Consider the following 23,678-nt stretch of genomic DNA (forward strand, 5'->3'; position numbering starts at 1 on the left):
GACGCTCGACGTTGAGAGGTGGGTAGGCAACAACTTTTTATCTTTTTTTTTTATATGTGTGGTATATACATATATATATGTGTGTGTGTGTATTTGTGTGTGTTAGGTAAATTATAAATTAATTGATGATGTGGTGGAAAAAGTTCCAAAAAAATTTTTTTACAGGTGAAGAGAGTCCTGAAGTGAGTCATAGGTGATTAGGCGTTAAACTGGTAAATAAGAAGCTCCAAAAAGTTTGCCTTTATAATCACAGGCCTAATTAACATGACATGGATATCACGGGCTCCTATCCATACGTTTGAGTCTGTCCTTTGGTCTTATTGTAACCAGAATTGTGAAAATCTTTTTTGTTAATTATTTTGTGATAAATGTGGTATGTCTTATTATGAAAAGCTAATGACAAAAATTCATTGTTGAAGCATTATTTTTCCCCTTATCATAGGAGTACTTGTGAAGCATAATTAACTATAAACCAATTACCAAACACACGTAAACTTATCAATTTAATTCGTGAACAAAACATCACATTCACATCAACCAACAAGTTGCTCATTACTCAAAAGTCAAAACTAGTTCTTCATCGATCCCGATCTATTTCTTCTTCCTCAAATATTAAATAATGATAATATTTGCGAGAATACAACTCTTACAATCTAGTATATATAACAATTCAACTTATGCTATATATCTACTTTCATAAATACACCCAGGTCGTACGTACGTACCTGCATTCATTTAAACTTGTGTCATATGATCAAAAATTATCATGGAGTTCCCTCTAATAGGCACGACACCGGTGGGATGGTCATCGTCTTAATCTCCCCATATACGTTCCAACAAAACGCGTCCAACACCATCTCTCCTTCAGCAGGAAGCAACTCAATTTCAGACAAAGTGACGTTTCTACATGGAACCGCGTCACTGCAACCAAAATGCATAGGTGGGCTTCTAACATCGTATGTACCTTTTATGTTCTTGTACTCGATGTTTGATACCACCACGGCTGACGTTTGGTTCAAGCATTTTCGTGCTAGGCAGTAGAACTGGTCTATTATGATCGGATTCCTCACATTATCCATTAAAATGTTTTCGTATTTTACACCATCTACAGTTCCATACCCACCTTGCCATGTCTTTATCCTAAGTCCGTTGTGTGACTGCCTTATCGTTGAGTCCCTAACAGTAATATTAGAAACCCATGCTCGCGAATTGTGATTTCCTAAACTCCCTATGCTGGAAACAAGACAAATAAATCACATATCAAATATTAAGTTAAACATTGAGCTTGTAATAATTAAGACTGATATTTAATAGGCTATTTTATTGTGCAACTAATCGATTACTAGGAAAAAAAATTCAAAGGAGAGCAATATTTGAACATCCATAGGAAAAATTTAAAAGTCCATGGCAAACTTTAAATTATAAGGGGGTATTGGCCGCTCTTTGCCCCCTTTGGTATCGCCCTTGTGTGTATGCATATATACCTGATTCCATGACCTTGTCCACAAGTGATGTTTTTTATGTCAACATCGAAACAACCCGATCCAATTGACACACAATCATCACCTGCCATATATATATATAATCAAATCTATGATGTCAAGTCGTGGCAACATAGTGAAAAGGTAATAACAATGTGTGTATAGTACCATTGGATATTATTGAGTTATAGATTGTGACATTGTTGGTATTTGCAAGATGAATCCCATCTGTGTTTGGACTTGATGCTGGCGCCATTATAGAAATGGATTCAATACGGATATCTCTGCAGTTATCGAACCTCAAGTTGAACTGTGGGCTATCTTTGATCCTAAATCTCTGTAGTGTCAAATTTGTGCTCATAAAGAATCGTATGGCCTGTCATTCATTACAATAAAAACTTACACCAATTAACTTATGCTTGATACATTACCAATTTACCATGTATATAAGAAAATGCTCATAACTGATATTGATGGAGTCACTCACCATAGGGCTATCACAAGGTCCCGGCAAAGTTAACCCATTTGGACCCTGTATCGATATATTTACATGCACATTATTAGTACTTAATTAGCATATCGGAAATATAACATTAATACTAATAAATACATCTTGATCAATGAAGACGCTATATACAACCTTGTGAGGCTTGCATGGAAGATTCCACCATTGTTGTCCCCTTCCATCTATAAGTCCTATCCCTTGAAACGTCATCTCGTTGGTCTTATAAAACACCAACCATTGACGCCGACTGTTACTTTCTGGCCATGCCTCAGGTCCATCTGGGGGCATTATTGTTCCATCAACCTTTTTTTTAACAATCAACACATAGATTGGTAAAAATAATGTGCAATTAACTTTAGACTTAAGAAAATTTAATAAAAAAAATCCATATATAGCTCATACTAAAGTATACTTGAAGTTTGTCAAAACCATTCTCAGTTTATGTATTAAAGTGAAACTGCGGGTTGATTCTGGCGCCTTTGTTTGTGATAGTAGTAAAGTTAAACCATATAACATATATAGCATGTAGCGTAATAAAAATATGTAGGCACCTGAAATGTTAATGGAGATAGACAAGGGCCAGTGAAAATGGTGGATTGTAACATGAAAGAATAGCCATGAGGGACCAAGAAAAGGCTTGAATTGATTTGATATTGGCATGCCGAATCCCATGCTTCCTTGAAGGCATTGGTATCATCCGCTACACCATCTCCTATAGCCCCAAACTCTCTTACATTAAATATCCCAGAGATGTAGGGGATATTAGAAGGTGATGGTGAAGGTGAAAATGAAGGCGAAGGTGAAGGTGAAAATGAAGGTGACGGTGAAGGTGAAGGAGAATGATCATGCTTGTGTTTCTTTTCATGATGATGATGATGGTGAAATTTTGCTTGGGTGCTACAAATATAAAGAAACAAACAACCTAACATAAGTGACTTGGAGATGGAAAAGTAGGCCATTTTGTTGTATCAGAGAAGGGATGCCAGCCTATATATAGATATGGACCAATTCCAACTTAGCCCAAATAAAAATGATCAACATGGATAAATGTAATTTTGAATTCAGAATGAATGATCAAAAGATAAAGCCCTACACTTCTTGACACAAATCACTAAAAAAAATGAGGTAGCTTTGTGGAATAAGGTGAGTAATGTTATGCTAGTACTGTGATCTGCATTACAGAAGAACTTGTTTAAATTTTGTTAGGCTAGTCAATTTCAATAACTAATTTTAGAATTATAACTTTAGATAAATTCAGTAAGTACAAGCTAGTCCTACATTTGGTTCTCGAACTGCATTATTGTTTACACGATAATGGGTTCAAATCCTCACTTGTTGGGTCTTTTTCTTTCAACTTTGACCATAAATAACTTTTTTTTATGTTATATAATACATAATGAAAGTTATATTATTAAAAATACATTAAAAACCCAATACATTCATACATTTTATATCAAGTGTTATCAAACATAAACAAAAATATTTACGGTTAAAGTTGAAGGAAAAAGACTCAACAAGTCAAACTATGACATTTAAATAATAAACTTAAAACTTTTTATTGTAATCAGTATTTCAATCATTTAAACATGGTTTGACTGATTACGGAGTATTAAACAAATTAAACCTCAATAAGCTAGTGGGAATTTTTTTTTTTTTCTTCCTTTTTGAAGCATGCTTATTAACCAATTATTGAGCTTTGAGGTGACAAAGTCTACATGCTTTTTATCATTCAAATAAACATGAATTTTCATTAGTGATGAAGTAGCTAGATAAGTTGTCTGTATGTGTAACAACACTTTTGTGCAGCTGAGTCACACAATATTTAATTTGTCCTATTTCAATCTTAGACAACTTTCCCTAAATAATCCAAAAAGAAACCAAAGCTATATGAACGAAATAATTTATTGTATGAGAATATTATAAGACCATGAGAGTTAGAACACTTAATCCTGTCAGTTTTTGTTAAACTAATACACATTCTGCAAAATTCTATTAGAAGCGTTTGGTAAGTGTTTCTGCAATCTGTCCAATGCATTATAAATAATGCAGAAATGCTATGATTATAACATCTTTCGTTGGTAAATGTTTCGATTTTCATACTAACTGATCCCTAAAATGTGTTATACATACACATTTTTACAATCCAAATCCGTAATTGATCAATTTACATGTGTAAATGAAACATTATATCAATCAATAGTAACAAATTAATACCAATGAATTAACACGTACTTAAAGATTTAGATTGACAGGAACACCAGCTTGAGGTAGCCAAGATCCTGCATCTATAAATTTGTCGGCAGCAAACTTTGCAGCCTCTTTCTCATCTTTAATAACCTTAAAGCCGTCCCATTCAACCCTTTTGTCCGTACTTGAACCAGGTCCCTTGTTGTCATACTCCCTGAACACACATGTATCATAATTGTGCTTTGCCTCCTTTGTATCCAGTTTGATCCATCCTTTGGGTTCAATAATATCTTCAATCTCTGTTTTCATCACGATTACTCTGGCCTCTGGCTTCCAAGGGCGCCCGAGGTAACTTTTAACATCTTTTGCTGACTTGAGTTCTGAGGATGCCATGATCTTGCAGTTATGGAATACCACACCTCCGTCTTCTATATATTTCATTCTTCCATCTGCTGAGATCGTGTTACTTTGGTCCTTTCCCGGTTTCCTGAGAATAATCTTTGAATCTTGAAAGAAAGCTCTGCCACTTCCTATTATAAAGTCCACAGTTCCAGATATGACACAGTTTTTATAGAATTGGTCATGGGTGTGGTAGTATAATGTGTTTTGGTAACCCTCAAAACTACAATCAACCATGACCGTGTTTGGTGATTGTGATCTGAATGCAACTGCTTCTTCCCCTTGTGGCCCAATCGTGTTTCTGAATCCGATGTTTTTAGCCATGAATCTTTCACCTTCAGCAACAAATGTTGCGGTGTTGGAGGTTCTAATATGTGCTATCCCGCCGTTCATTTGACCATTAATTTTTGTTTTGTCGCAACCATCACCGTACATATAGACATTGTGTTGGTTCCTGTTGACAATTATTTGGCCTTCATTGTAATCACCAGCTTTAATGTAGATGATGTACCTGCCTTTATTATTACTAGGATAAGCAGCAAGGGCCTCTTTTATGCTTTCATAATCACCGCTTCCATCCTTAGCCACAACCACATTAGGCTTAGCATTTTCTTTTAGAGGTTCAGGTTCAGCAGATCTAAAGAATTCTTGAGGTTTGGGTGCGATTGCAGGTTTATTTTCATCTTCGTCATCTTTGGGTATTTTGTGATCGGCATCAGCATGATCATCATTATCATCATCATCATCTTTGTCTTCAGATTCACCAAGAAGTCGACGGTCACTCATAGGGACCCACGAAGGGAAACCTTCTTGTTCAATTACTTGTCCTTCCTCGAGAAGCTTTCGTTGTTGTCCAATTGGGATCTTGAATTTATTCACATCCATCCCAAAACCCTTGAGGATCTTTTTGATACTATACATGATCTTTTGGGCATTGAATGTATGTTTGTTGGCATATTTCAATGCCTTTTTCATACCCTTTTTTAGTTTCTCATCTTTTATTTCATCAATGCATGTTGTTTGGTATGCACGAGCAGCAGTCAGCCAAATAAGGATCGGTTCGGTTTGATTAGGCAGAGTGCTTGTTGGGGCCTTAGATGAGACCTCGACAATGTGTTTGATGTCATCCGAGGCATAACCCAAAAATTTCTCACAGCTTGCAAGGTCAGCACGAGCATGTTTTGCATAGTCATCTGTTCGACCATGTAATCCCTTCCTAATTTTAATAGCCTTTTTGATGGCTTTTTTGAGTTCGTAGATGGTGCTATTGAAAGAAGCATAAATGTAATCCTTTTTGGTAGCCGAGGTGTTCTTAGCTACATAATATAACGACTCATAACATGCATCTTTGTAATCGGTTGGTTTACACATTGTTTTTTGTACCTTAGTATTCACCAAATGGAGATCATCCAAATCTGCATCTCTAGCGACCAAAGCAACAATAACGAGAATAATAGCAATGGACAAGCCTAATGATAATATCGAAGTAACTAATTGGTTAGCCATGGTGGAGTCTTCTTGCGTATACAATCGCTATGAAATGGGAATAAAATACTGTTTGCTTGTTCTAAGTTATTGTCTTCCAGCTAACTACGGAAGATCAGAACTAAGAACAAGCAAACACGGGGAGACGGAGATTGAGATGGAGGTTACACAAATCCCCTCTATCCCTATCTCTATCTCCTAATCTTATATATGCATTTGAGAATGCCTAAATTGTGTTAGTGAGAATTTGGATTAATAAATTGCTACATTTTTACTAAATATAGCAATGGTGACCCTCTTCTTTAGTTTTCCATGGACTATCCCACATTCATCTCCTCTCTTATTTCACGGTCTACCTTATACTATTTTCAGACCACTTTCTTACATTGAGGATCAAATAAAATACAACATATTGCTAAAAAAGAATGCTCAAATGTGTGTATGTATATGTCAGTCTCGAAACTACATGCATATGTTATGTATTCTAAATTTAGTTACATTAAATATTAGTATATGTTTTTTTTCCTTATTTATTTTCAAATCATATGTTTTTTCCTACTATAACTTCTTCATTTAAAAAAAAAATATGAATTAATTGCTAATATTGAAACGTCTGGTATACTTTATCTGGGTTGTGTTAAAGAATCCCACGAAAAATAGATACCCCATTTTAATCTCTTAGGCCTGTGCTTATAAGAGCCAGCTTCTTGGGGCTTCTTCACTGCCACATCAACATCACATAATCCAGGACTCTCACTGCCTATAAGGACAACTTCTTCAGAACTTCTTTGTCATATCATCAATACTTTTATAATTTCTTATTACTTAAACATTAAATTAAATAACTATTTATATTAATTAAAAAAAATACAAATAGATTAATAAAATCTAAAAAGTATAAAGTAAAAATAATAAATTAAATTTAGGGGCTAAATTGATAATTTTCAAAACTCAAATTAATATTTTATACATGTATTATATTTTAGGGGTATAATTGAAAATTGTTTAACTATTATATAATATATGCAAATGTTTCTCTTCTTCAATCCACCTGCAATGACCACATACAGAAAACTATATCTATACTTCATATACATATATATGTATTAAAGCAAAAAAAAAAAAAAAAAAAATAGAAGAAACCAACCATTGGTCCCACAAGCAGGACGTCTTCTAACTTCTTGGTGGAGAACAACCAAAAGGACGCAAACGCAAGGACGATTGATGTTTATAACTCGTCCGCGTCTTCGTCATTTTGGACGCTCTCAAAACGGTGCTATAAGCACCGGCCTTATCATCTAGAAAACTATTGAGAAAAACTCACTCTAAAAAAAAAATACATGGGATCACTTCACATATATTTAGGCATTTAGTAACAACATATTTTTTTAAATATTCCATTACTTAAAGAATTAAAAAATATTTAGATGAAGATTTCTTAAAGTTATTTAAGGTTAATTTGTTAATCATAAACTTTAAGTTAAAATCAAAAGTCAAGATTCAAAGATAATCTTTAAATCTATATTTTTAATTTTAATTTAAAATCAAAATGTTTTCAACTTTACTTCTAGATAACTTTAGAAAATCCCATCTATGATATTTCGGGTATGACAATATGTATCCTTACAAATTGCATATACGTGTATACACTTTGTTGTTATCTAAAAAGATAAGAAAACAAATGCAACTTGAATTCTCATGCTACTATTAACACCTTTGTCATTTTCTCTTTGTTATCTGCTAGCTACTTCATCTTAAAAACCTTTAGCCACAATTACATTTTCTAACATATTAAAAATGGATGATCCCACCGGAACCATCATCTTCACCACCGTTGGATGCCCGCATTACGGCTTCGACGTTTTCTCAACTCCCCTTCCCTCTAGTCTCCACGACTTCCCGTCTTCACCTCCTCTAGAACGCCGTCTCACGGACGGCGTTTCCATTAACTACAACGCGCAATTCGTCGGGACAAATAATAACTCTGATGACATAGTTTATGTATCCGAAAGAACCGGGTCATCCCAAATTTATTTAGGAAAAGACCTTTTAACATCTACAAATACTAGTCTCTTTCACGACCGACCGGTTGTGAAACATGACCGTGTGTACTTTATATCAGCTCGGGAGCCATCTGGCACGCCATTTAAAAGCTGGTCCGCACTTTATACTGAGGAACTAAACGGTTCCAACAAAATATGTCGGTTAACACCGTACGGAACTGTTGACTATAGTCCGTCTATTTCAGGCGACGGCAAATTAATTGCCGTCGCGTCTTATGGTTCCCGCCCTTGGGGCGGGGAGTTTCACCATATGGAAACTGATATTGTGGTTTTCCGGATATCAGATCCGGAAAACCGATGGGTTGTATGTTCCCAGGGCGGCTGGCCTACGTGGGCTGGCAACGATATGATTTATTTCCACCGACAAGCTGAAGACGGTTGGTGGAGTATTTTTCGTATTGATTTACCGTCTGAATTTAATACCTTGGTTTCTGCTCCTTTACGTGTCACTCCGCCAGGAGTTCACTGTTTTACTCCTGCGGCCATACAAGGCCGCAGACAAGTGGCGGTGGCTACTCGTCGAAAAGACGACAGCCACCGTCATATTGAGATATATGATCTTGAATTGGAAAAGTTTTTTCCTATAACGAAGGTTTTAAACCCTGATTTTCATCATTACAATCCGTTTGTTTCGCCTGACTCCGGTTTTCTAGGTTATCACCGGTTTAGAGGTGAACAGGATTCCGCTGAAACCGGTATGAGTGAGACAATAATCCCCCACTTAAACCCGGTTTCATCACCGATAAAGACTCTTAGAATGCTCCGTTTGAATGGAGCATTTCCATCATTCTCTCCTGATGGAGATCTGGTTGTATTTAATCCTGATTTTGATTCAAATTCAGGCATTGAGATCATGAAATCAGATGGCTCAAAGAAATGGAATCTATTAGATGGACGAATTGCATTTTGTAATTCGTGGAGTCCGATTGAAAAGAATGTAATTTTCACATCAATCGGACCCATATTTGATTCAGTCAAAGCGACTGTTCAAATCGCTAGAGTTTCGTTTGATTTACATATGGCCAATAACCAAGAATCTGTAGTTAAACCCAAAATTGAGATCCTTAGTAAGGAAGAAACTGGCAACAACGCGTTTCCATCGTGTTCACCCGATGGAAAAAGTTTAGTGTTCAGGTCGGGCCGGTCAGGACACAAAAACTTATACATAATGGACGCAATAGAAGGCGAATTTAAAGGTGAGATACGACAGATAACCGACGGGCCATGGATTGACACAATGCCTAGTTGGTCACCAGATGGGAAGCTAATTGCCTTCTCTTCAAATAGACATAGTCCAGCGAATGTCAATGCGTTTAGTATATACTTAGTGTGCCCTGATGGAAGTAATTTAAGGCGAGTATATGTAGCTGGAAGTGAAGGATCAGAGGAGGTTGATAAAGAGAGGATAAATCATGTGTGTTTTAGTGGTGATAGTAAGTGGTTACTGTTTTCCGCCAATATAGGAGGTGTGACAGCAGATCCAGTGTCCGTTCCAAATCAGTTTCAGCCTTACGGAGATCTGTATGTGGCCCGTTTGGATGGTAGTGACGTGCGAAGGCTAACCTGCAATGGGTACGAAAATGGGACCCCCGCGTGGTATCCCAGAGATGAAAGTGTGTTGGGGAGCTTGTGTTATGGTGTGGGGAATAAGTTATTGGGACAGTTTGATGAACCATTATGGATCAAATGTGATTTCTAATGTTTGTATATGTGTTTTTGTAATACTTTTATTTGAGACTATGAGTCTCTTTAACAAATCATTGGTAAACTCCTGTTTTTGTATTACTATTATTAAAGACCCTTTTTTTTTGCTCCAGACTTTATAACATTATAATTGTCAAATTGTTGAGAGTGCTAATCAAGATTGTAATACAACTAGTGCTTTTTATAATTCACATAAAAAGCTTGATGTTCCTGCTTTTTGTTTACATACAATGCAGTCAAACAGGCTGCGGGTCGTTGTTGTTGTTGTTGTTGTTTCCTGGCCAATTCTTGTTGCGGTTTTTTGCTATTCATTTTTATGGTTCTCATGTTAATTATGTTCTTATACGTAGCTGCTGGTCATTACACTATTAAACTGGGTCATGCGTGAAGATGATGGTAGAATGGGTGGGTTGGGTAAAAGTCTCTGATTTTGCTTGCTGTTTTTTTGTAGAGCGTTTTGTGACCAATTGCTGTTTATTATATGCATTTTGAGGTAGAAAACTGATGTTTAAATTTTAACCCATATGGGTTTAAGTGTAAATAAATGAAAAAAAAAAGACGGAAGAAGGAAAAGACATAGATGTTGACTTTAAAGCCGAATATAATTCAAGATTTTGACCAACATTATATATGGCATGTAGGTTCATTTTACTCACTACGACGGATAGTGCCCGCACGTTGCGGCGGTGTGATGGTGGGGTGATAGGTGATAAGTCATAGAGTGTAGTAGCCAAATACTTTAGCCGTACAGGTTCCGCCCTCAGATTTAAAAATTCGTCGAAAGTATATCAAATGACATCTCTAATGAAAGAGCATCAAATTTTAAGAATACTCATACAATTTTTATAATTTATCGATAAACGGTTTTTGAGATAAACGATGTTAAATGAATTAAAGGAATAAAATGATTTATGAAAGAGGAGGAAAAAATGAGTTGTTAAGATTTGAAAAGAGAGAAGAAAATGAGTGGTTGAGATTTAAGGGTATTATAGGTATATTAGATAGAGATGTTTAAATTAGTGAAAAAGAAGAAGGGTAATTTAGGTAGTTCAAATCATCTTTTGAGATTTTAAAAAAGGACAAAATGCTTTATAATATATATATATATATATATATATATATATACCTAACAATAAACTAAAACAGGATTGTAGCCTCTATTTGACAACACGTGGCGTTGTATTAAAGCGACAAGTGTCCTTTTAGTCATATCCATTTAAAAAATCTTTTAAAATAATAATTAAAAATTATATAATTAGTATTATCCGTATTAGAAAAAAATAAGGTCGCGTTTGGTTAACAGAATTTGATGGAATCTGATGGAATTGGAATTGAATTTCATTTCTTAGTGTGTTTGGTTGGTTAAAGATGGAGGAATCACATTCCGTTGGAATGTTAACATTCCCTCATTTGATGGAATATCCATTCCTTGGGGATGGGGGAAAGAATCTCATTCCGTCCCTCACTTGAATCTTTCAAAAAATCAAAAACATTCCGTCAAATTCCATTCCTTCAGATTCCAATTCCTTTGAAAGATTTCATTCCTTCCAAAAACATTCCGCGAACCAAACACGCCATAAGTTTCCTTTATTGTGTCATTCTCCGATTCTTATGTTGTTTTCCTTGCTATTCTCCAACACTTCCCTTATTTTAATTAATGAGTAATAATAATATTAATGCCCATATATGAAGATTCTTTCGGTGCTGTATGGATATGTATACTTTCTATATATAATAAATCCTATGGGATTTGTTAACTAGTGCCCCTAGTACATTAATTAAAAAGCATTTAATAAATTTGTTATTTCTTTATTAATTAAAAATTATATTTAATGTGTATTAATTCAACTTAATAATTTCTATTTTTAAATCAATAATTAATACATATTTTTATGTTTTAGGAAAGTTGGACTTCATTAAATGCTTCTTAACTAGTGCACTAGGGCACTAGTTAGCAAATCTCATCTTTATATTATACTCATCTTTATATTATACTCGTGCTCATCAAGGATAGTGTTGGGCTATTGGCTGAATATGTATGTTACCCCCATGGCCCCATTGATCATGTTGAACAAAGTCAGAGGCTTTTAAGGGCAAATATCTTTTTTACTCATTAAATGCTAAACGTATTAAATGACCGAATATATAAATAATGTTTGTATGCATTAAGTATGGAAAAAAAAGGTAATAGACGGTTATTTTTGCATATAAAGGCAAAAAAGAATATAAAATTTGACTGAATAAATTAAGTTCATAACAATGTAGTCTATTATAGAAAAAAAGAAAATGGCCTAAAACAGTCAACGTGTGACATCCGTCACCAAAACTGGTAATTTATTATAGTCTCTAACTTACATTCCAAATTTCTTGACTAGTCAATATGCCTATATAGTATAACAAGCATAGAAATGTGGTGATCATTTCCAATATGGGATTTCTATTACTTGAATTTCAAAAGTTTAGGATTGAGATATTTGATCTTCCTAAACATAGATGACTATAACTATCCCCGTAATTTCTAGACTTGTAGTTGTTAGTCATATTTATTTCTAGACATTGATAAATTAGTATACGCTATTTAGCGGTGAACAAAATCAATAATTATGAAAATAATATATAATTAGTATAAGTAGTAAGATGGTAATAGTAATAGTAAAATATCATATGTTTAGTAAAAAATTTTAGTCATATATATATTACAACAATTTATGGTGAGCAAGGAATTTTAATTCCATTAGAATTCTTATGTTGCATTAAGTCTAATCATAAACTAACTAAAACACTTATCTCCATATATATATATATATATAATAACTATAACCTAAATAATAATAAAAAAAAAACCAAAACCTTTTTTTGATTCTTTTTCTTCTCTTTGGTCGATCAACACCAAAGCACCACAACATCAAATATATTTTTTTTTTTTTTATTAATCATCTCATTGTCAAAGCAAACTTTGGTAAGTTTAATTATAATTCTATTGAATCTTGATTTAAATTACAATTAATAATAAAATTCTTAAGATTATATTCTATTCTTTTTTTTAGGTATCTAAGAAGAAGATCATCAATCTTGGGGTAAAATCACTTATATTCTCTTTTCATATATATTAGTCTTTTTATTTATTAAATATATATATATATATATAAGCATATATTTCCTTTTATTTATTAATTTTTATTTATAAGTAACCTATTTGATGAATATATATTATGGCAAATTTATAATAATGAATGAAAGGGTTTTTTTTAAGGTTAAATCAAAAGCTTGAAGTATAAATCATATTAATGTTAAAAGTTTATGTATTTATTGTATTATAATAATTAATGTAATTAGAGAAATTCAATTATGAAGGCATGGAAATCATAATAACAGATGTAAATAGGTGTTGGAAAGATTTGAAAGTTTATATATGAATATTAGTTGTAGTAGTCTTTAAAACAGTAAGTTTGGGTTATTTCAGAATCTGGACAGATTCTGTTTGTTAACTTTGAAATGTCGTATCTTGGTCATGGAAGATGGTTAAGTCACGTTTTTGGTGTCTAAAATTAATTTCAGGAAGTCTACTTTCTGGTGGAAGTGGTTTCGTGTCAAAATATGAAGTTTAAGGTTGTCAAACGAATTTTATAACAAAACTGCGCAAAGCTGAGTTTTCAGAACAGATTTAGGTCGACTTCAAATAGTCATATCTTGGTCGATTTTATGAACTGGAAGATTATTTTTTTCCAGAAACATTTTTAAGATGTTAAGAGTGTACAGTAAAAATTTGGATTTTGTTTGAAACTTCGAAGGACCTTAACTTTTATAAAACTTTTCTGTGCGCAAACAGTGAATTTATTAACTAGTCTGTAATTATCGAATTTTTAAAAATAGTTCAAGAACAAAATAAATTCTGTAAAAATTCATTTAAGTATCTAACACATAAAAGTTACTGTGGTAAAAATTTAAGGACTTGGTTAGTTCGGGTGATCTAGAATACAAATTGATAAAGTTACCAAAAATTTCAGCGAATAAGAGCTTCTAGAACTAAATCATAAATCATTAAAACAAATACTCTATATTAAGTTATGTGACTTGTAACTTAATAATAGATGACAAATCAGTTGGGAATATTTTGAAAGTAGCCATATATGTATATATCATCAAATACGGGTTACAATGGATGGTTCTTGACCATGTCCATAATTGTAACTTGTTCATATATATGTTGTGTAGATTCTAGCGACCTTGTTGGACTTTGCATAACTACTTGCTTGTTGAGGTGAGTTTCGTGGCCCCTTTTTATATTATTTCTTTGGGGGAAATGATGCTCAAAACACTTTTCATTTCTTTACTAGTTGTGCCAAAACTTGTTTTCATGGACAAATACGTGTAATTATGAAATGTGTATGTTAGCTTGCTTGTATTGATTTCTTTGATGCAATAGATGTCTTTTGATATCTATTGAAGACTATTGGAAAACTATCGACCAACTTTATACTCCAGCTGGTAGTTGTTGGTATTTAAAGCATGATTGAGTTGTTAACAGGAGTGATGGGGATTGTGTTGTTGGATAACTATGATGGCATTGATCAGTATTTAGTATGCTACTACATGTTTATATTTACACTATTGTCCAAAACTTGATATATCATGCACAGCAAACTCATTTGTATTCCTTTAAACCTACGAACTCACCAACGTTATGTTGACATTTTCGAGCATTCATTTTCAGGTGATAACAATGCTTAAGAAGATTGAGCTTATGGACTTTAGGAAGACCAATAAAGAGATCCTTCATGGACTCCTAGATTGCATGTGAAACATTGAACACTATTTGCAATTGTTAATTCTTTGCTATTTGAGGCATGTTGCCTAGACTTTCCGTTTGTGAAAATTACATTTATTTGAATTTCATTTAGTATGACTCTATTATAAAGTCCATGTGCTATAACTATATCTTTTCGTCATATCCTACGATTCCGCCTAAGGTGGGGTGTGACACAACGGAAAGTATAAATCATTTAAGGAAGCTTGCTACACACTCGGCTTGCTGGATCACGACCCGAAATATATCAAGGCAACAAAAAAAGCAAAAAGTTTACGCCTCGATATCATACCTTGCGAAAGTTTTTTGCAATGTTGATTGTTAAGAAAGATTACTACAAATTGAAATTGTTAGGGCTCAAACATGGAAGCTGTTGGCAGACGATATACTTCAAAGAAAACAGAAAAGATACTGATTCAATATGATTGTGTAAAAGTTTTTTCTTAAGAAGTTTCCACTCTAATGGAGATGAGCTTTTATTAGCTTAAAGTTAAATAAAATACATTACTTTAGTGTAAAAATGGATTAAAAATTTAAGATTAATAGGTTGATAAATATTTAACTTTTCATTTCCTCTCTCTATCTAAAAAATTACATTATATCAAACTTTACGTTTTTGTTAGCTTTTTACCATTGGAGTATAAAATTTTCTCTACAATAAGTTCTTACACACTCTTCTAAAAAAAACACTTTTGAAAACTTACCATTGTTAATGCTTTTAGTATAATTATATATTGTTTAAAAAATGTTTCAACTTGAATTTAATTGCCTATGTATCAAATAAGTATAAAATTTATTATAAATAATATGAAATATAAATACACATAACAATAAGTCGACCGTACAACACGCACGGGTATTAGTACTAGTTATATATATATATATATATATATATATACTCACTGTATATATAAAACCCCCCAAACATAATTCGAATCATAATTCCCTACATATACGTACCCTGCTAACCCTGTCGGTTGCCGCAAATTTTCAATCCCATTATATATACGTTAAGCCTAATTAACTAACTAATCATAGTAAGAAAGAAACATATATGGACGATACTTGTGTTGTGTGTGCTGATACATTAGAATGGGTTGCCTACGGAATATGCGGACACAAAGAAGTTTGTTCGACTTGTGTCGTTCGTCTTCGTTTCATCTGTGGCGATAACTGCTGTTGCATCTGCAAAACCGAGTTGAAAACCATCTTCGTTACCAAGGTTTTTCTTTCTTTTACTAAATTGTCTGTGTTTTTCTTAATTAGTGTTTGTTCTTTTAGCTATGTATTATTGGTGCATATATGTTTATAGTAATGTAAGTTTGTATAGTTGTTTGCAAAACAAGTACTATTTTATTAAAGGTCCGTGTTTATGGGTTGCTAGCTAAAAGTTTGGTATATCAGATATCGTAGAAATACACGATTTTGAAGTTGCATATACACAATAGCAAAACGAGAGAAGTACATACATTTAGGTGCAATTAGACCATATATTTATATCTAAAGAAATAACAGTTTGCTGTACAATATTAATATTAGTTGCTTGGGGTGTTTAATTGAATGAACCTTTTTTAGCTGTTAACTTTTATATCGTAAGAATGAATGACCCATGTTAACTTTGCGAAAATTTGGCCTTGATACAGGCTTTAGGGGACTACACAAATACGATAAGTGATTTTTCGGTGTTCCCTTCCGAAGATAAGTATTAGACGTGTATATAATTATTATTGTATTGTATATTTATTATGTAATAGTTCGAGGTAGTCAAGTGTAACTTGTAATCTTATATATCTATAATACCTTATAAAAGAAATGGCATATTCTATATTAGGTAATTCTGTCTTTGAATTACCAGATTTGCCCTTGGACTTTTTTGTTTTTTTTTCTTTATGTAACTATCCAAAATCTCTAACAGACCATCTTCCCCACTACTGCCGCTGCATTGTGCGGGTACCATTCTCGTTCTTATCAATGAGAAGGGGAAACCCAAGCAATTAGTTATCTTACAGTAACCAAATGTGGACAACACACAAATCAATAATTACTTTTCATATTTTAACTTTTAGTTATTCCTGTATTTCAATTTTATGCTGTTATTTCTTGTTAAAATAAGCATACAATGTTGATTATTATGTTAGTAATTCTAATTATATATGTGCACATGTTCTAGCACTAAAGATATGCCTAATCCGTCACCAAATGGTTTACATGTATTTTCTTCATTTTCCGCACCTTTTGAGTTGTAACTCTAGATAGTTATATACAACTCTTTGTGAGGTCTAAGAGAATGTAACATTGGATTTGGTTATCGTAGGGGCAAAGTGGGTGGATCAAACACGTTGGGTAAGGCCGTAAGGGGTTCTTTTTACTAGACGGGTGACCGCGCGTTGCAGCGGCAAAAATAGACAACGTTTGAGGTGTCGTGACAACGTTCGAGGTGGGATGTGAAGGGGGGGCCAAATTATGAGTTAGGTTTTTTGCTATATGTTTTTGTGTGAGAGAAAAATAAAGTCTGAAATTTTTGTAAGGTATTTTAGTCACAGTGTATAAAATACAAATAGAGATGTATTAAAATGAATGGTGAAATAGATATATCAGGTTCTTAAAAGTTTAAGAAGGGAGTGTCAGTTTGATTTATAAAGGAATATAGATACTGTACTTTCAAAATTTTTTTTCTCAAAAGTGAAAATGTTTGATATGAACATTAAAAAGTTATAATATTGACTGCTAAATAACTTAGCTTAAAAATACTGCATCTATAATGCATTTCAAATAAATTTTGACATGTTTTCTCATTTAGTGTTGTACAGGTTATAAAATTAACTTTCTAATCTTAAAAATATCACAATCTATTAAATAATTTAAAGTCAAATTATTAAAAGATAGACTTTTTTATCTTAAAAAGACTAGATTTGGGACTATGTCAAATAAGAAGTTGGTAACATGAGATGCTCATTTTCTTTGTTCAATTAATTCAAATATTCTATCTTAATGAGGTTAGTGACTCATTGTTTCTTTTACCCTGGGACGATCGACCATGGTTTTTACTTTCCACATTTATGGAGTGGATTAATAAAAGGTATTTTAAGAGTCTTGGATTACATCCAGATTTGCATGTAATTAATGAATGAAAGTAGAATAAAATATCATTCTAAAAAGAACCAGATAGGAAAAGACCTATACTACCCTTAATTATAATTTTTAAACATAAAACCCACTGAGATAACTACATTACCCTTTTTACATTAATAACCATCACTTTCTTTCGCCCTACTCTAAGGGTACTTTAAAGATTTTGATATTTTTTTTATTATTTATATTATATAAAGGCCCCAGAACGCTAAAAGGTGAGGGAACCAGAGTTCTCACCGCTACCACCACCAGTCCACCACTAACACTTGCGGCCATCACCACACTAATATAGATAAAAGTGTTTGGGTTTCTAATGAAACAAATTGAGTAATACAATACTAACGTCGCATACATTGTAGCTCGGTCTACCCTATCTCTACACGTAGTTTTTTCCCTTAATATGTTTGGTAAATCTAGATGTAACTGATAACTGTAGTTTTTTATTATAGCTGTAAGTTGTAGTTTTTGAGCAAAGCTGTTAGCGGTTAACTATAACATTTATTTTCTAGATGCATTTGGCATGTTAGTTGTATTAGTTGCATTTAAACAAAGATTTTAACACAATAAAAATTTATTATTCAAAATTAAAACATAAAACTTCCAAAAAAAACTCTTAAAGTACAAAAAAACTCTTAAAAAATCCGGTCAAACATGGACCTGTAACCCGGTTTATTTTATCAGGCAGTTCCAATGCTTGACCCGAATCCAACGCATTGATTATTACGAGTATAAAAAGAACCCGAAAGAAAGGAAAGACATCGATATCGACTTAAACCCAAATACGAGTATAATTCAAAGATTTCGATCAACATTATAACTTCCATGCACGTTCATTATTACTCGGTATATATAAAAACCCCCCAAATTATTCATTCGATCAAAAATTTCCCTACACAAACCCTGCCCCAATTTTCAATCCCAAATTACAAAACCCTAATTAGTTAATCGCAAAAAAATTGAAAAATCATGGACGATACTTGTGCGGTGTGTGCTGATACATTAGAATGGGTTGCCTACGGAATCTGCGGACACAAAGAAGTTTGTTCGACTTGCGTTGTTCGTCTTCGTATCATCTGCGGCGATAACTGCTGCTGCATCTGCAAAACCGAGTCCAAAACCATCTTTGTTACCAAGGTTGTTTTTCTTTCTTTAATTTGTTTTAGTACTAAACTGTCTGTTTTTTTTGTTAATTAGTGTTTGTTCTGTTTTTGTTACCAAGGTTTTTTTTTTTTTTTTTTTTTAATTTGTTTTAGTACTAAACTGTCTGTTTTTTTGTTCATTAGTGTTTGTTCTGTTTTTGTTACCAAGGTTTTTCTTTCTTTAACTTGTTTTAGTACTAAACTGTCTGTTTTTTGTTAATTAGTGTTTGTTCTTTTATCAATGCATATATATTTTTGTATATATACAATTACTAAGTATGGACATCCAATTTATTATCAATACTTTTAGGACTAAGTGCATGAAAATAATGTAGTATATCCCTACTGGAAAATCTGCTTTTTGACGGCCGAATTAGTTGTTTGGGTTGTTTGATAAGAATAAATTAATTAAATGAATTTTTTTTTAGCTGTTAACTTTAATTTTTCAAGAATGAATGACCCGTGTTAACTTTGTGAAAACTTGTCCCTTTTGCAGGCTTTAGGGGACTACACAAATGTGATAAGTGATTTTTCGGTGTTCCCTTCTGAAGATAAGGAAGGTCAATCTGGATCATATTGGTATCATGAAGATACGCGGTCTTACTTTGATAATTTTGAACAATATAAGATGGTCAAGGCCATGTGTAAGCTTACTTGTAATGCTTGTGATAATGTGGAGAGAGAGAATACTGATAATATTCGTCAGCTTAAGGATCATCTGTTTCACCAACATAAATTGTACATGTGCAACTTGTGCTTGAAAGGAAGGAAGGTTAGAGTCTAAATCTTTGTATTGTTTTCTTGACTGTACCCATTTGCAATATTTGACTCTTTGTATGCTGCATTCACGATATTGTTTAGTTCATTAAGTGTTTCCCGACTTCTTCTGCTACAATTTGAATAAAAAGGCGTACGTATAATGTACTATTGACTGTCAAATAATGGATCTGATCTACTAGATTAGGAACAGAAGATATCCTATTAAACTTGTAAAGATTCATGATATAGTCTATATCTACTTTTTCGTTTTGCCTTTCTTTTCTAAAATTATCAAAGTTGTTTGACATGATTTCATTGTTTATAGGTATTTATTTGTGAACAAAAGCTGTATACCAAAGCACAATTAGAGCGACACAAAAATACAGGCGACTCTCAAGTTGATGGAACCGAAAGCGAAAGAGGTGGCTTCAAGGGCCATGTTTTCTGTAAATTATGCAGGTTATGGTTTTATGAAGATAATGAGCTTTATAGGCATATGGAGACCGAACATTACCACTGTTCTATATGCAAACGGTAAAATATACAGCCTTCCATTATCTAACACATCCTATTATGTCAGCTAATTAACACAAGTTGTTTAAACTATTGCCTTTTTTAACCTGGCAGACGGAATATTGGCAACTATGAATATTACAAGAATTATGATGACCTAGAGGTACGTTGTTTCTTTGAATCACAATGTTAGTTTGTCTTTGAGCTCCTATAGAACTCAACTCATCAAAGTTATGATGTTACAGAATCATTTTCGGGAAGCCCATTTTTATTGTGAAGAAGCTGAGTGTCTTGCTAAGAAGTTCATCGTTTTTCCATCTGAAGCTGAAATGAAGGTAACATTTTTAGCTAAATAACTGGTATCACACACACACACACACACACAAGTCACAGCCCATAAGGGGGAAGAAACATTATGTTTTTAGAATTCAATCTTTAGATTCTAATTTTGTTTTCAAATTTCAGTTACACATAACTCAAGAGCATGCGGGCCACATGTCACGAGCAAGGCGTAATGCTACTCTCCAGGTTTGACTTCATGTTTTGTGCTCATGCTGATAGAATACAATCAAATCAGAATATAACCCTTGCTCAGTTTGATTTTTAGTACATGGATGGGTTGGGTAACATGTTAAATACATTAAATGTCGAAACCGGCTTGAGAAGGTCGTCTACAAACACTTAGTCAATTTACCTTTTTTACAAGTATTTAACATGTTACTTGTGATTATGAAAATAATGATATTACAGTAACAATCTAGATATCTAACTAAATAAGAACGGTAAAGAGGTTGTATGCAATTTTTTTTTGTCTGCTTCTGCTCTTTTTTTTTTCTTTTCTAATTTGATTTTTCTTTTTTAGTTATCCACCAACTTCACATATGGACAAACCAGTGAACATGGTAATAGACGTGGTAGACGACAGAATGATCTATCTGAACCAGAGCTGTCTTCAGCATCGGAACCCAGCCATGAGACGGCTAATGATAGTGATGTGAATGACATGCCACCAGAGGAATCTGACTTCCCTCCACTTCCAACTGGTTCTTATGCTATTTCCCAAAATCCCGAACTTTTATGGAGCAACAATCAGGCTTTGCCCGCATTACCCCGTGTACAAACTAATAATAGCCTAAGAAGAAGAAAAAAAAGTAATCATAATAACCAACCCGAAAGTTCAGTCTCTAGATCTGAATCCGCCTTCCCTCCACTTCCCACTTCCACAGGCCATGATACTAGTGTCCAAACGCCCGAAAGTTTACAGAATAATAGTCGGCCCCCATCCACATCAGCCCGTTTAAAAACTAATCATAATAATCAACCCTCACCCAGTTCAGTTTCTAGAGCTGAATCCGCCTTCCCTCCGCTTTCCACCGGCTCTGATGCTATTACCCCAAATCCCGAAAGTTTACTTAGTAACAATCAGGTTCAGTCCACATCAGTCCGATTAAAAACTAATCATAATAATCAACCCTCACCCAGTTCAGTATCTAGACCTGAATCCGCCTTCCCTCCACTTTCATCTGGCTCTGATGCTATTGCTCCAAATCCCGAAAGTTTACCGAGTAACAATCAGGTTTGGTCCACATCAGTCCGTTTAAAAACTAATCATAATAATCAACCCTCACCCAGTTCAGTATCTAGACCTGAATCCGCCTTCCCTCCACTTTCATCTGGTTCTGCTGCTATTGCCCCAAATCCCGAAAATTTACCGAGTAACAAGTTGGTTTGGTCCACATTAGGCCGTTTAAAAACTAATCATAATAATCAACCCTCGCCCAGTTCAGTTTCTAGAGCTGAATCTGCCTTCCCTCCACTTTGCTCTGGGCCTGATGCTATTGCCCCAACTCCTGAAAGTTCACCGAGTAACAATCAGGTTTGGTCCACATTAGCCCGTTTAAAAACTAATCGTAATAATCAACCCTCACCCAGCTCAGTTTCTAGAGCTGAATCCGCCTTCCCTCCACTTTCCTCTGGGCCTGATGCTATTGCTCCAAATCCCGAAAGTTTACTGTGTAACAATCAGGCTTGGTCCACATTAGCCCGTTTAAATAATTATAATAATCAACCCTCTCCCAGTTCAGTTTCTGGACCTTCAAGCACTAGCAGAATTAGCCATTCAACGTCAGCCCTGAATTTGGTTGATACTAATTCGGTGTCTGATTTTCCACCAATGCAAAGACATAATGTGCCTGCAAACGGACGTTCCACAGAAAGTGCGAAAGATTTATATTCTAAAAACAAGCCAATGGTAGATAAAATCCGCACAGATCTAGAACTTGATGATTGGACATTACCTGGTGGTCAATTTGTTTTAAAACTGCCAAAGAGTGATGACGAAAGCAGCAGCAGTTATGGTGGAGTCAAGGAAGTTAGAAGCAAGCAGAAAGAGAAGAAAACGTCAAAGTTCACAAAGGCCCGTCTTGGTAATGGATCTATGGTCTCACTCCTAGATGATCTTACTAATACCTTTGAATGGGAACACAGGCCAAGATCCTAATGAAGCTGTACCAGTAAAAAGTGTTTGGCTCAATGGTGGAGGTCATAGGATAATTGGGAAAGACGAAACTAGAGCCTACACCTTTGAGTAAGAGCATAGCAACTCTAAGTAAGAGCATGGGTAACGTACGTTTCGTGAATCAGGTCTAGTCTTTTGGAATATGGAGATATATGCATGTGGTTCATTTTATGGTGGCTTGTTGCGTAGGCTGAAGTTGAATAGAGATTGGAACAGAATTCTGGCCATTTGTCCTCTATATTCTATAAGCTTATGTTTAGCTTTTTAGGGGATATATAGTTCATGGATGTAGATCCACTTCAGTTATCCAACTTGAGGTGTAAAGTTAAGATAATTATAAATTTAACTATGGGATTAAAATTGAAAGTCAAAATTTAATGATTATCTTTTAATCTTGATTTTGATTTTAATTCAAAGATCAATTCTCAATTTAATTGAAATACAAATATATATTGCTAATTAATGTATATGACCCACTTTGCAAGCCGAATAATTCTACGACAATCATCTACTTTTTAGGTGCCAAAATCGTTGTTTGTTTTATATATAAAATTATATGAATTTTATAAAGATAGAATTTTTAACGAAATTATGATTTTTATAAAAAGTTCAATTTTTTTAAACGATCAGTCGAGTAATGACATTAGAGAATCTCACCCATGATATGTGGGTAAAATGCAATCGTTTATTAAGTTTGATTATAGTGTTAGAAATAGATATATAGTTAATCAATAATAAAAAAGATACATTAATGTAGTAATTAGTAACAAATAAAATAAAATAGTAGTAGTTTGCATATTAGAATTTTATAAGTTTTTAATAGAATGGAACAATTTTTATAAAAATTATTAGGTACAGAAACCTCATGTTTCAATTACGGGGATTTAAAGTTAGATATTCGAAATTTTGAAGAGTGGACTTTTACTATCCGATATACATATCCATATTTCGGTTATCTGAAATTCGGATCTTTGGAAATTTTAGGT

At 33.7% G+C, this 23,678-nt stretch overlaps 4 protein-coding genes across 4 annotated transcripts; 2 read left to right on the forward strand and 2 right to left on the reverse strand.

Moving 5' to 3' along the window:
• Positions 1–669: 669 nt before the first annotated feature.
• On the reverse strand, positions 670–2,945 carry LOC122609464 (polygalacturonase At1g48100-like). The gene is made up of 6 exons (XM_043782510.1): positions 2,538–2,945; positions 2,122–2,289; positions 1,969–2,013; positions 1,650–1,857; positions 1,485–1,566; positions 670–1,233 (listed from the first exon to the last, which is right to left on the reverse strand). The coding sequence occupies exons 1-6, from the start codon at positions 2,943–2,945 to the stop codon at positions 765–767; spliced, it is 1,380 nt and encodes a 459-aa protein (XP_043638445.1). The 3' UTR covers positions 670–764.
• A 1,273-nt stretch (positions 2,946–4,218) lies between these two features.
• LOC122609465 (pectinesterase-like) lies at positions 4,219–6,078 on the reverse strand. Its single transcript, XM_043782511.1, has one exon. It carries the CDS (start codon positions 6,076–6,078, stop codon positions 4,219–4,221), a length of 1,860 nt encoding a protein of 619 aa, XP_043638446.1.
• Positions 6,079–7,782: 1,704 nt separating this feature from the next.
• LOC122607120 lies at positions 7,783–9,936 on the forward strand. Its single transcript, XM_043780038.1, has one exon. It carries the CDS (start codon positions 7,855–7,857, stop codon positions 9,817–9,819), a length of 1,965 nt encoding a protein of 654 aa, XP_043635973.1. The 5' UTR covers positions 7,783–7,854; the 3' UTR covers positions 9,820–9,936.
• Positions 9,937–18,537: 8,601 nt separating this feature from the next.
• Positions 18,538–23,076, forward strand: LOC122606524 (E3 ubiquitin-protein ligase HEL2-like). The gene is made up of 7 exons (XM_043779379.1): positions 18,538–18,897; positions 19,399–19,674; positions 19,987–20,195; positions 20,289–20,337; positions 20,420–20,509; positions 20,640–20,702; positions 21,037–23,076. The coding sequence occupies exons 1-7, from the start codon at positions 18,730–18,732 to the stop codon at positions 22,672–22,674; spliced, it is 2,493 nt and encodes an 830-aa protein (XP_043635314.1). The 5' UTR covers positions 18,538–18,729; the 3' UTR covers positions 22,675–23,076.
• The last annotated feature ends 602 nt before the right edge of the window (positions 23,077–23,678 follow it).

The sequence above is a fragment of the Erigeron canadensis genome, chromosome 7 (genome assembly GCF_010389155.1).
Source record: "Erigeron canadensis isolate Cc75 chromosome 7, C_canadensis_v1, whole genome shotgun sequence".
NCBI classification, from domain to species: domain Eukaryota; kingdom Viridiplantae; phylum Streptophyta; class Magnoliopsida; order Asterales; family Asteraceae; genus Erigeron; species Erigeron canadensis.